The 13,989-nt window shown below is 47.2% G+C and overlaps 1 protein-coding gene and 1 long non-coding RNA gene across 2 annotated transcripts in view; both read left to right on the forward strand.

Annotated features, from left to right (window-relative positions):
* LOC308465657 (uncharacterized protein) overlaps positions 1-3,436 on the forward strand; it is a 30,883-nt gene extending 27,447 nt beyond the window's left edge. Inside the window, exons 8-9 of the mRNA XM_080985721.1 lie at positions 545-813; positions 3,145-3,436. Coding sequence (XP_080841847.1) covers positions 545-813; positions 3,145-3,243 — 368 coding nt within the window. The 3' untranslated portion in view covers positions 3,244-3,436. The remainder of the gene's footprint in view (positions 1-544; positions 814-3,144) is intronic.
* A 1,737-nt stretch (positions 3,437-5,173) lies between these two features.
* LOC308465674 lies at positions 5,174-12,473 on the forward strand. The gene is made up of 2 exons (XR_013980529.1): positions 5,174-5,220; positions 11,667-12,473. It is a non-coding gene; the product is annotated as an uncharacterized lncRNA (long non-coding RNA).
* The last annotated feature ends 1,516 nt before the right edge of the window (positions 12,474-13,989 follow it).

Genomic DNA, 13,989 nt, shown 5'->3' on the forward strand with positions numbered 1-13,989 from the left:
GGGTCTCGAAGGGCTGCTGCAGGAAACTTTCATGCCACCAGATGTTGCTGAAATCCCATCAACTCCCTTGGTCATGCTTGAGGGGGCCTCTGGGAGTTGTAGTTCTGCAACATCTGGAAGGCCAAAGGTTCCCCATGCCTGCTGCAGCGATCAGGAACCTGTGGTCCTCCAGATATTGCTGGACTACAGTTCCCATCATCCTTGGCTATGCTGACTTAAGGGCCTGATGGGAGCTGGAGTCCAGCAACATCTGGAGAGACTTCACGTTTCCCTGTAGGAAGGCATTGTGGGAGCCAAAAGATGAAAACAAGTTTCCTTTAAATAGAGTGTTCCACCAGAGGGTCTAGTGGAATAATAGTGGAAACAGCAGCAGCAGCAGCAGCAACAACAACCATCTTAATGGCAGGAGGGTGATCAATGTGCTCCAAATTTTTGCTTCCCCAGATCTCCCTATTTTAATTTGTCCTTTCAGTTCTTCCTGCCCTGTTTGCAGATTCTGAGCCCCTGAGAGTCTCCCCACCTCTTTCTTCCTTCCCTCCAACAGGCGACCGTCTTGCAAACGGTGCTGCCAGCGTACTGGCGGTCTTGTCTGACAGAGCTTACGTGAAGAAGGACTGGCTTGATGTTGTGGTGAGGAAAGACCAGTTCCGAGTGAACAACAAGCACGACCTCACGATTCCTGTGCTGCCACTTGCCAAGATCCTCCAGCGGGCAGAGGAGCTGGTTGGGAGGGAGATGCCCTACAATCTGACGAGCCACAACTGTGAACACTTTGTGATGGACCTGCGATATGGAGTTGCAATGAGTGACCAGGTAGAATTGCAAAATGTAGAGCTGGAAGGGGCCCAGTCTACTTCAGTCCCCCACCCTGCATTTCAGAACTCACAGCAAATTCCGAGGACTTCTGTTCCACTGCAGAACAGCTCTTACCCTCAGAAAGTGATTCCTCATGTTTAGTTGGAATCTCCTTTCTTGAAGTGAGACAGTATTAGGTAAAGGGACCCCTGACCATTAGGTCCAGTCGTGACCGACTCTGGGGTTGCGGCGCTCATCTCGCTCTATGGGCTGAGGGAGCCGGCGTTTGTCTGCAGACAGCTTCCGGGTCATGTGGCTAGCATGACTAAGCCGCTTCTGGCGAACCAGAGCAGCGCACGGAAATGCCGTTTACCTTCCCGCTGGAGCGGTACCTATTTATCTACTTGCACTTTGACGTGCTTTTGAACTGCTAGGTTGGCAGGAGCTGGGACCGAGCAATGGGAGCTCACCCCGTTGTGGGGATTCGAACCGCCGACCTTCTGCTCAGCAAGTCCTAGGCTCTGTGGTTTAACCCACAGCGCCACCCGCGTCCCATGAGACAGCATTAGTTCAGCCTCAATGTTTTTCCTTTCTACAACATGGAAATAAGGCTGGAGTCTGACATTTATAACAACAACAACAACAACAACAACAACAACAACAACAACAACAACATATTTTTTATTTATACCTCGCCCATCTGGTTGGGCTTCCCCCCAGCCACTTTGGGCAGCTTCCAACAAAATATTAAAATACAGTAATGCATCAAACATTAAAACCTTCCTTAAACAGGGCTGTCTTCAGATGTCTTCTAAAAGTCTGGTAGTTGTTTTTCTCTTTGACATCTGGTGGGAGGGCGTTCCACAGGGCGGGTGCCACTACTGAGAAGGCCCTCTGCCTGGTGCCCTCTAACTTGGCTTCTCGCAGTGAGGGAACCGCCAGAAGGCCCTCGGTGGTGGACCTCAGTGTCCAGGCAGAACAATGGAGGTGGAGATGCTTCTTCAGGTATACTGAAGAGAAAGAGGGAGGAAAGTAAAGGTGGTATGAGGGAGGCTTCTTTCTTTCTGCTTTACATTTCCTTTGTTATGTTGTCATGCCTGGCTCAGACAGGTTTCACAGGTTCCTGAAGCAAGGCCAAAAACCTGCAACACCTCTTTGACCAGAAAAGAGAGCAGAATGAGCATGTTCACTATGGCAGCAGTGATGTCCTTTTTTTGTAGCGCTTTCAACTCTCTGCAGCAAAAATCCCAGTACAACTGCTGCTTCCCTTTCACCCCAAAGGCTACCTACCCTATTAGAGCTAATGCATTGCACTGAGTAAACTGTAAACCAGGAAGTCTCTGGTTCAAGTGTGGCCTCAAATTCACTTGAAGTGAGGCAGTGTTCATTCAGCCTCAGTGTTTTCCCCTTCTGCAAAGTAGGGATCCCGATCCCACCCTACTTTACAAGTATGGATGGGGGATAAAATTGCATTTAAAGGTAAACACACTGAATTGGGGCTTTCCAAAACAACACACAAACTGAAACACAATTATCTTTCGAAATTCATGCTCCTCTGAATTTTGCAATGTTGTTCTCCAGGCAAGAAATGTGTAGGAAAAAATGCACATTTGGGGACAAAGTGTGCATAAAACAGCATAATTAGTAAAAAAATAATAATAATAACCTGGGGAAAAAGCATTACATTGGTGGAAAACTTCATGGATAAAAAGTGCACATTTTGCAAAATTGCATACGAAAACGTGTGCATATATAGGAGATATTCATACTGAAATGCCGATGAATTTGCAAACTGAGATGGAAATGTTGAGGAAAAATGAGAAACAGAGAGAAAGTGAACCAGTCAGATGGACCCAGCTGCACCACAGTTCCCAGAGATCCCTGCAAAGAGGAATTGATTGTTAAACTACTCTGGGAATTGTAGCTTTGTGATGGCAATGGGGGACTCCTAACAATTCTTAGCACGCTCAGGATTTTTTGGGTGTGTGTGTGAGCCACAACTGTTTAAAGTGGGTATAATACCTCTTTAAATGTAAGATGGGGTCAGATTCAGCCAGCGCTCCTTGCAAGTCTGTTTTGTAAGCATTTATTAGAAGAATGGATATGATGTGAAGATGGGACTTCTCCACACTTTTGTTTGCCCAGCCACGAAAACCAGGGGTTTGGCATATGTGATGATTTAGCGGTAAAGAGCGGTTTATCCGAAAGAAAACGGTGGGGGGAAAGGTAAAGCCGCTCAGACACATGACAAGCGGAAGTGTGTGTTGGGCGTGTGACATCAGTGTGCGACTTCTGTGAATCTCTCTCTGACTCATAGCCCACCCACTGTTCTCTCTCATTTTCTTACAGGTCACCGAGGCCATTGCTGTGGGGACAATTGGCATGATGGGTGTGGCAGCCGCCATGATCCGATCTGCGGCGAAGAGGCGCAAGCACCGCTACGAATAGCTCGTGGGGAGGGGCCAGGGGCCTCCATGGCGGGATCATTACCAGCTCTGGGGGTGTTTTTTTGACTGCCCAGCGTCTTTTATTTGACAGATTGTTTTCAGACCACCAGACCAAAGATTAAATCAGATTTCGTGACAGAAGAAAACCATCCACCCACACCGTGCTTGGAGCCAATAAAACTCTCTTCAGGATATACGCTTCTGGCGGTATCTGTTTTGTTGACGACTCCGCTAAGCCCTACTTTGTCCGGTGTACGTTGCTAAGGCAACAAAGTGGTGATGGCACCGCCAGTCTCGAATGTGAATAGCTAAGCAACAGAAATGGTGGTACTAAGCCTCTTGTAATGGTTGCTTGGCAACAAAGAGGCGGGGGCAAGGTTGGCCTTTTGCTGTGGTTGCCAGGCAACAGAGAGGGGGTGATGCTGCCCTGTGTGATTGTTATTGGTCGGCACAAAGATGGTGGCAACAGAAGCCTCTCACGGTCTAGCTATGCAACAGTTGGGATGCTTTGCTAGGCCTCTTGCGATTGTTGCTAAGCAACCTAGACCACTGGGACTACTGGATTCATTATGTTGGCTAGACCTTCTCCTGGAGCTACCTCCTACCATGCTGTGGCTGTAGCTTAGTGGTAGAGCAACCTCTTTGCATGTAGGACGTCCCAGGTTCAGTCTCCAACATCTCCATGTAGAGATGGGAATGTCCACTGCCTAAAATCCTGGAGAGTCACTGCCAGTCAGTGCATGCAGTACTGAGCTGGCTGGACCACTGGTCTGACTCAGTGCACAGCAGCTCATACCCCCCAACACCTTGAAGCCCAAATCGAGGCTACTACTTCCAGCACACCATCTTGCTATTCTTTATCGTGAGAGCACGGCAGCCATTTTGGTTGCTGTGATCTTGCTTGTTTTTGAGCTGCAGTCCTCCAACAAAAGTGGTTTTTTTTCCAGGTACGACACCAAAAAATGCGCATTTTGGGGTGCTGCACAAGGTCGTGCCCCCCCAAACACTTTTCAGGGGGAAATTGCATTGGGAAATTGTGTCTGGAAATCGAGTGAAATCACAGCAACCAAAATGGCCGCCATTCTGTGGCAATAAAAAATGGGATGTTCTATTTTTTTTCGTTACACTTGTGGGGTATGGCAGCTTCCTATGTGGGTTGTGGTGGTGATGGGCAGAAGCACGACTCTGAATGAGCACAAGGCATCAGGAAGGTGCCATTTTAATTTCCCACAATGCTCCTGAGTCACGCAGGCACCAGCAGTGGGCCCTGTCAGGGTCCTGGAGGACTCTGGCAGCTGGCCAAGATTGTTGTGTGTTGGTGCCATGCCCACTAGGGACTTGAAGGATGGACAGCCTTTCTTTTTGTCTCAACATGTTCCCCATTTCCCATTCCTCTTTTTTTTATTCTATTCCGACAACAGCCCAAGGGTCACCCCAAGGAGAGTAGGCCTCCTATTCGAACCCTGCTCTCTTCTCCTGGGGTTGCCACATTCTTTCTCTGACCCTTTAATAGCAGCTAGCCACACAGAAACATGGTGTTTGACATGGAAAAGCAACACCTGCTAATTTTTTGTCTGCCTGGCTTCTGCTCAAGTCATAAGAACAGAGTCTGCCCCCAAATATAGCAACTTTTCCTTTCTTCATTTTTGGTTCATTTGGCAACATGCCCCACATGAGTCTCTGGTTAAAAACACACACACGCTTAGAAAGGCCCGTTTTAATTTTTGCAACAACAAAAAGAAGGCACCCATAGTTTGCAACAGGGGTGGGGAATTATTTTTCAACTCAAGGGCCATGACATTCTGAGGGCCACATAGTGGTGGTGGGTGGGGCAAGAGGCAAAAGTAGGCAGAGCTAGAAATGCAAATTTTGCCTTGGTGTGTAGGATAGTTTACATCCCCACACACCATCCTTCGACCTCCATCCAGGCAACCAAGTCCATTTACCTGGGTGCTAACTGTGGACACCATTGAACCTGGTAAGAACACTTGGGTGTGAAGCAGGCCCAGTGAGGGGTTGTGGTCTGAGGAGAGTTTTGAGGGCCACTCAGAAAGGCCCAGACGGCCAGATTTAACCCCTTGAGCCGGGTGAGTTTCTTGACCATCAGTTTACAAAACACCACAATATTCCCCCTCATCACCAACAGCGATGTTTAGGGAAGTTTTTAATGTTTGATGTTTTATTGGGTTTTTAATATTTTGTTGGGAGTCGCCCAGAGTGGCTGGGGAAACCCAGCCAGATGGGTGGGGTATAAAATAATAATAATAATAATAATAATAATAATAATAATAATAATTTTATTTATTCATATACAGCTCAGCCCCCCTCCTCTTCTGAAACAGCCTGTGAAGTCACTGGAGGATTCCTGAGGCCGACTGTGATAGGGATCCATTTCCCTGGATGTAAATGTAAATCGATGGAGCTATTCCTAGGTAGCTAGCAAAAGAGGAAGCCCTGAAAGATAAGCCCTTCCTGGGGCAAAGAGCTCTCTCTCTCCATAGATAGGTAAATAGATTCTTTCTCTCTCTCTCTCTCTTAATGGCCAGGGATAATGGGATTGTAAAGGTGGCAGAGCAGAAAGACTAGGAAGATTACCGAAGGGTGCTTTTAGAGTTTGGGAGCATGCTCCAGCTGGAGAGAGCAAGAGAGAAAGAGAGAGAAGTCAGAGTGGGTGGTTGCAGAGAACAGAAATCCTCTCAGAAAGGGGATTGTGTCATCAAAGCAGCCAACAAAGCATGCTAAAAGAGAGAGAGAGTAAAAACAGAAGGGAATGTTGATTCGCACACCATTTGCATATTGCCATGTATTGGTACAACTTAAAAAAAAAATCTATTTAACTCAACGAATCTCTTCCCGTAAAAATATCCCAAAGCGATTTCACAACAAAAACACCAGCCGTAAAAACAATTGCACCATTTCATACGGAAAAAACAATTATAACCATTAAAAAACATACACACAAAATAAAAAATGCTCTCACATGTAAAAGCAATTAAAAAAACACCTCCATGTGCAAAAACAATTTATGTTACTGCAAGTTGAGCACTTCTAGTCAATTAGTGTTCTGGATGGAGAGAGGCCCATCTGAGAGGAGCAAGCCAGCAGTAAATTACCCTGAGCAAGTGGAGTTAACTCTTTATTAGCAAAAACAGGATCTGCACAGGAGTGTCAGGCCTAATGAGCACAGCAACTCATCTCTGGCAGGTCTTGCCCCCATGAAGCAGTTGCAGAGACTGAAGGTCCCTGCTTCCCCACAGCTGCCTAAGTCCCCTCCTCTCCAGGTTTTCCCCAAGCAATCTGAGACTGCCCCTGCGTGAAGCTCTCTTTCCCCCTGGCCTCTTCATGCCTCTCCTGGTTCTGGGAGACCAGGCAGGAGGGGAGCTTGTTGCAGCAGGAAGGGGAGACACCCGTGCCTCTTCAGCAGTCAGACCCATCTCTGTCTCTTGGCCTCCCTCCTCCTCCTCTCCTGCTTCTGTTTCTGCCTTTGCCTTTGCCTCTGATTCTGGACTTCTCTCTGCCACAGGCTCCCCCTGCTCACTAAGCCCTGTTACTCCTTCAGCTTCTGACACTTCCGCTTCCTAGTCTTCTCCCTCTTCTCTCTCTGACCACTCATTGTCGTCCCACCACCACTCCCCTGGCTCTGAGCCTTCTGCTCTTGGGGGGTTCCCCAGCTGGTTCCTCCTACCATTCCTCTGCGCCCAACTGGTCCGTGAAACCATCTGACTTGTGAGTGTGGCTGGTTTTAACCTTTAAAGCCCTATACAGTCTAGGACCCTCATACCTACAGGACCGCCTCTCCTGGTATGTCCCACAGAGGACCTTACGGTCTTCAAACAAAAACATCTTGGAGGTCCCGAGCCACAGGGAGGTTAGGCTGGCCTCAACCAGAGCCAGGGTTTTTCCGGCTGTGGCCCTGATCTGGTGGAACGCTCTGTCACAAGAGACTAGGGCCCTGCAGGACTTGACATCTTTCTGCAGGGCCTGCAAGACAGAGCTGTTCCACCAGGCCTTTGGCCAAGGCACAGTCTGACCCCCTCCTTTGGTAATCCTCATAGAACTCTAGCCCAATGGTTGTCATTAATTTGATTCTGGTTTGATTTTAAAATGAATTGATTTTAGAATGCTGTGTTACTTTTATTGTTGTTAGCCGCTCTGAGCACGGCTTTGGCTGGGGAGGGCGGGATATAAATAAAATATTATTATTATTATTATTATTATTATTATTATTAAGAGTTGAATCCTTTGCCCCACTTAGCATGTGGCCTTTAGAAGGCTGCTGACTAAGGAATGCAGCCCTTGGATTGAAAGGGCTGCTTGGGTGGGTGGGGCAAAGTGGCTTCTTCTTCTTAGGTGATCACTCATAGCCAAGTAAGATTGTCTTCCATAAGCACGGTTTTAACAGCGAGTCCGTAAGAGACTGTGGAGGCCAATTCTGGATCCACACATCCTTCCACAGTGGGGACTGAGGTTTCTGGACGGGAGTTGATCATGGTGAGGGTTTGCCAAGTGTGTCTTCCTCTTAGCACGTTTCTCTCTTTCGTCCTGAGTTCGAGCATCTTCAAAACCCATGACACCTTTGGTAAAGGTTGTTCTCCAATTGGAGCGCTCACAGGCCAGTGTTTCCCAGTTGTCAGTGTTTATACTACATTTTTAAAGATTTGCCTTGAGAGAGTCTTTGAACCTCTGTTGACCACCACCATTACGCTTTCCATTTTAAGTTCAGAATAGAGTAGTTGCTTTGGAAGATGATGATCAGACAGCCAAACAACATGACTAGTCCAACGAAGTTGATGTTGAAGAATCATTGCTTCAGCACTGGTGATCTTTGCTTCTTCCAGTACACTGGCATTGTTTGCCTGTATTCCCAAGTGATGTGTATAATTTTTCAGAGACACCGTTGATGGAATCTTTCGAGGAGTTGGAGATGACGTTTATAAGTGGTCCATGTTTCACAAGCATACAGTAAGGTTGGTCGTACAATAGCAAACAAGCATTTTGGTTTCCCTGCGAATGTCACAGTCCTCAAAAAATTTGTCCAGGCCCCACTGCCCTAAGGAGACCGCTTTTCTCATTTTGCACAGAGAGTGAAGGAATCCTTTGTTTACCTGCCCCATTCACTTCCAGGCGGAAGGATGCTCTGCTATTGCTTTGCTTGAGATCTCCCCAGATCCCGGAGCATTCTGGGGAGCTAGAGGATCTGAGCATTCTCCAAGGAAAAGAGTCAATGGTTCTTGCTTTCATTCCTCCCTAACTGGAGTCGAGGCTCAGGCCGCGGATTGTCGGGAGAGCAGGCAGGCAGTAAAGCCTCTGAATGTTCAGCTGGATTTAGCTTGCCTTAATCCCTTTCCTCAATCCTTTGCATCTGCTTCCGTGTCGCTGTCTGGGAAAACTCAGGGACCCTCATGTTGATGAGCTGATCGATCAAGCACCCCTCCTGTGGCCTGACAGTGCGGAAGGAGTCAAGGCCCCATCTTTACACAGACCCAGTTGCTTAGGTTGAGCGTCTTAAGCAGGAAAGCTGGACGGATTTTTCTCTTTCAACTCTTACTTCAGGCCTTCCTGCAGCCCAGCTGGTGAGTGAGCAGCTTTTCCTGAGGGGCAAGACCTGAGGTGTGTTGGGGGGCAGGGAAGAGAAGCCCATAATGTGATGCCTTCTGCTTTATAGCCATAAACCGTCCCCCCCTCTCCTTGGTAGATGTCAATGTAGGGATGGAGGAGAATTATAATTTTGTTTGCATTTGAATGAGAAACGACCTGTTTTGCACTTCTCAAATCAATATGTGAACCCAAACAAAGCTACCTTGTAAAATTCTCTGAATTTTACAGTGAAGTTCTCTAACCAACTATGTCTGCCTGTCTTTCCACAGGTCATACATTAGTGAAAATAGCATACAGAAATGCATTTAGTTAGAGAGAATTCTTGTGCAAAGGTATCACCCAAAGCTACATAGAAAAATATGCCCATGAGGAGAAATTCTTCTCACTAAAATACTGACCAACTTCCACTACGTTGCTTTTATTCAAAGAAAGAATCACACACCACTGCAGAAACGTGAACAGATGTTTTCCTGAGAAACCGGGGGTATCATAATTGACAGGTTCATTATTTTTTAATTATTGGTGCGAGTCTCTGAGTTACTTTTGTAAAAAAAAGGGAACTAATATGCTTATTAATAATAATTATTATAATAATGTCACTCTAATTAAATCTATGTGGGACTGCCTTTCAGCATCAATTGGGAAATTCAACAGTTGCAGAATATGGCATATCTGTAGTTTACTGGACTACTCTTAAAGAGCCTTCCATGTATTTTGGTTTCTTTCAAGTCAAAGAACTGACACTGTCTTATAAAAACTGAAACTGCCTCGGGCCTGAGGGAAGGGCTGGTTAGCTCAGTGGCAGGACACCTGCAAAAGGTTCTGGGTTCAATCCCTGGCATCTCAAGTTACAAAGACCTGAGAGCAAATTATGAGAACGACCCCTGTCAGATCCTGGAGATCTTCTTAGTTGGGAAGAGACAAAAGCACCGTGGAAGGGAGACACTTTGCATGTAGAAAGTATTAAGCTCAGTCTCCAGAATTTCTAGTTTAAAAAGTCAGGTGGCAGGATGGTGGGAGAGACTCTCTTTCTGCTTGAGGTCCTGGGGAGTGGTTGCTGGTCAGAGTAGACAATACTGAACCTGCACTGTTGTGGTATCAGTTCCAGGGCAGGGACCATAGTTCAATCTGCTTTGTATACAGAAGGTCCCATCTTCAATCCCAGCTGGCATCTCCTTTTAAAAGGATCAAGCAGCAGGAAGCTTCTCTCTGTCTAAGATCTTGGAGATCCGCAGCCAGTTCTGGACTAGTGGATTGCTTGCACTGATCTGCAGTGGAGTCTGGTCCATTAGGACAAGTGGGGCACTGCCCCACCAATATCAGCCTGTCCTCAGTAAACCCCCAACTGCTTGCCTTCTTTCTTATAACCAAACCAAGCGATGGCCCTGCCTGCCAGATTCCTCCTCCTCCTTAGTCTCAGTGTTGCTCCTTGTAGAACTTGGCAGAGAGGAGCAGGATGGGGACAAAACTATAATTAGTGGCTCTGCCTGTCACTGGCTCTTGCTGAGAGTTGTTTACCAACCAACCCTCCTTCCCAGGGCACTCTGGGAATCGTAGTTTTTTTCGGGGGGAGGGGGGAGGAAATAGAGGCCTCTTAACAACTCTCAGCATTCTTAACAGACCACAGCTCCCATAATTCTTTGCGGGAAGCCATGCCTCTTTAAAGTGGAATCATTGTGCTTTCAATGTATGGCAGGCTTCCTCAACCTCGACCCTCCAGCTGTTTTGAAACTACATGTGCTGGTCCCGGGGGGGGGGGGAAGGTACTAATACCGTAGCCGAAGTTCAGTCCAGAGTCACTAGCAGGGTAGACAATCACTAGATGAGACGCGAGGTCCGAAACAGGGAGCTGGGCGGGGGAGCAGGAACGCTGGTAGGGCAGCAGCAGGAAGCCAGGCGGGTAACAGGAACACTGGTAGAGCAGAAGCAGGGAGCCAGGCGGGGAACAGGAACACTGGTGAGTCAGCAGCGGGCAGCTGGGCGAGGAACAGGAACACCGGAGAGTCAGGAGCAGGAAGCCGGGCGTGGAACAGGCACACTGGGAGTGCAGATCTAGGTCTGGGTAAAGCAGGTACTCCACAACGACGTTGCTCCCGCAACCTGGGACCGGGCTGCCTGACCTTTATCTTCTTCTAAGGCCGGGGGCGGTCCCGGCCCCCAGGAGCCCCGCCTCTCTTGGCCTTAAGGCGAGCACTCCTCCTGGGAGAGACCAGTTCCCTTCGCCTCTCTGCCCTAAGCCTCTGCAGTTCAGGAGAGGCCGAAGGGTTACTGGGCCCCGGGGGAGGCTCACCTGTAGCCACTGAGTCCTCCAGCACCTCTGGGGCCAGAATGGTCTCACCTGGTGCCTGCCCCTGAGGATCTGGCACAGGTGCAGGCTCCTCAGCATCTAGGCCTTGCCCCAGTTCAGCCGGCCCTGGAGGCGGGGACTCCTGTGCCGGCTGGGATTCCTCCGGTTCAGTCTCAGACTCGGAATCCCAGGCCATCACACTACAATTCCCATCATCCCTGACCACTGGTCCTGCTAGCTAGGGTTCATGGGAGTTGTAGGCCAAAAACATCTGGAGGGCCGAGGCTGAGGAAGCCTGATGTATGGTGTGTGAATGTATTCTAAGGAGGAAGGAGTTGACAGGCAGCACCATCTGCAGTGACTGGTTGTTAGTACGAAGGCAGGAATATGGGGTCTGGCTGGCTGGCTGAGCTTTGGTAGGGCAGTGCCTCATTTGCTCTAATGGACCAGGCCAAACCGACTTGGTGGCTCCTTGATCTGACCCAAGAGCTCCTCTTTCTAAAAGAATTAGGTGAAATATTCATGTTCCCCTTTTGCAGCGATGTCCAGGGAGCAGATTGAGTCCATGATCAAGACGGTGGAGACCTTGCTTGCTGAAGCAGAGCAGCTCAAGAACCGCTGCAGGCGGCAGAACCAGGACGTCATGTTGATCCTTGAGCAGCTGCAGCAGGAGAACCGGGAGCTGGCCCAGAACTACGAGCAGGCAGAGCAGGAGATGGAGGCAATACGCAAGGCTCTGGCCGAGCTGATGGATGCCAAGATAGCTTTTGAGGCCCGCGAGAGACAAGTGCGCAAACTCAGCAAGCAGCTCTGAGATACTGGAGTGGGTGGGTTTTTGTGCTTTCAGCTTGGGGATTTCCTTTCCCCCTCCCATCGGCGGGATTCCCATTGCAATGGCTTTTCTTGCATGAATTGCCACCCATTACAATGATATGGAAACATCTCCAGCCCCTTAGGAATATAGGAAGCTGCATCAGACCATTGGCCTATCCAACTCAGTATTGTCCACACTGACTGGCAGCGGCTGTCTGGGATTTTGGGCAGGAGTCTCTTTCAACCCTGCCTGAAGATGCCGGGGATGAGGGCCTTCTGGTGGTTCCCTCACTGCAAGATGTGAAGCTACAGGGAACTACAGGGAACCAGGCAGAGGGTCTTCTCAGTATTGGCAGCCACCCAATGGAACGCCTTCCCATCAGATGTCAACCAGATAAACAACTGTTTGACTTTTAGAAGACGTCTGCAGGCTGCCCTGTTCAGGGAAGTTTTTAATGGTTGATGTTTTATTGTGTTTTTAATATTTTGTTGGGAGCTCCCCAGAGTGGCTGGTGGCAACCCAGTCATATGAGCAGCAAATAAATAAAATGATGATGATGATAACAACAACAATCACCACGGAGCTATTGCCCCCCCTTTTTTTAATGATATTTATTGAAAAAATAATTTTTTTTTAAAGTTACAAAAGAAAAACAAAGAAGAAATAGAGAAGCCACTTCCAACCATACATATACAAATTCAAAATAAGAGAGAAAAAACAAAACAAAAATACACCACAAACATTTAAAAACATTTAAAAACAAATCCATTATTCTCAACTCCTCAGCTGTCATTACCCTCTTTCCTTGACCTTCTCCTCCTCCCCTTCCTTGTATCCTGGTTATTAATTGTCAGAGCAAATCCTTTCCATATTTCATAATATTCTGTCATTACATTACCTTAAACTATTTTAATCTTATCTTGCTATAAAAAACCTTGAAACTTAAAACTTAAATCTTATTTTTACCAACTTCTCATAACCATAACATTCTTGCATAATTCTTTAAACATTTTTACTAAAGCCAAGTAATTTCATTCCAACATTTTTCTAACATTCATCAATTTTATAAAACAGTCCTAGTAGTGAAAAAAAGAAATAAAAACAAATCCAATCTTCATCCAGCGTCCCTTCCTCCTGGTCCCGGGTTTTGTCAGTCCTTATTATCCCATCGATCTGGCGCATTAACCTGGTAACCTTATATCCGAGGCCCTTAAGTCTCTTCCATGTCACTTCCGCAGCTCTTCTTCATATTTGTAACTGTATTTTCCCTTGTCTCCTGCTCGTTTCACTCGTGGGAGCTCCAACTTAGCAATATTTTTGACCCTTCTCGACAGATCAGCTCCTTTTTCATAATTGACACTAAATTCCATGTGGTATTTAAAAACATGTTTCAAAATCCCTCCAAAATTGAGAGCCCCCACAATCCCAAACATCTCACGGCCCATTGCCAGACTTGAAAAGTCCAAACATCCCTGCATAGGAGGGTCTATCCAACCCCCCATTTCCAAACCAAACCAAACTTTTTCTTTCCAAATCTGGCTTTTTCCAAATTCATTTGTCAAATCCGAAAGCTCATATTCCTGTTGGGCCTGTTCTGTCAGGGCACAGTCCTGATTTGATTCCTGGGTGGGCTCCACATATTTTCCCACTGCCTGTTCAAAATTTCTAATCGAATCCGCCATCAAATTCGTCTTCTCATGTAGCTGTTCCAGTAGGGCATTTGTTTTATAGAAACCACACAACAGAGCTTCTGAATACATTGTCCTGAAGGTCAGATGTCTGTTCCCACGATTGTAATCTGTAGCAGCTGCCAGCTCCCAGGAGTTGGTTACAGTTTCACAGTCTCCCTCTAGGGGGAAAACTTCTATTTAATTTTTCTTTTAAAGACAAGTCTAGCAACAGAGTTTCCTTTTTTCAGATATTTTGTCAATATTTGTTCCTTTAAGGTGCGAAAGGAAACAATGGAATCACTATGTTTCTCTTCTTTTAGCTATCTGTCAAAAGCGTTTGTCTCTGGTCAATGAGCTTCAAACGTCAGTCCTGACACC

Source organism: Podarcis pityusensis, assembly GCF_964106645.2.
Source record: "Podarcis pityusensis genome assembly, chromosome: 16".
Taxonomy (NCBI): Eukaryota; Metazoa; Chordata; class Lepidosauria; order Squamata; family Lacertidae; genus Podarcis; species Podarcis pityusensis.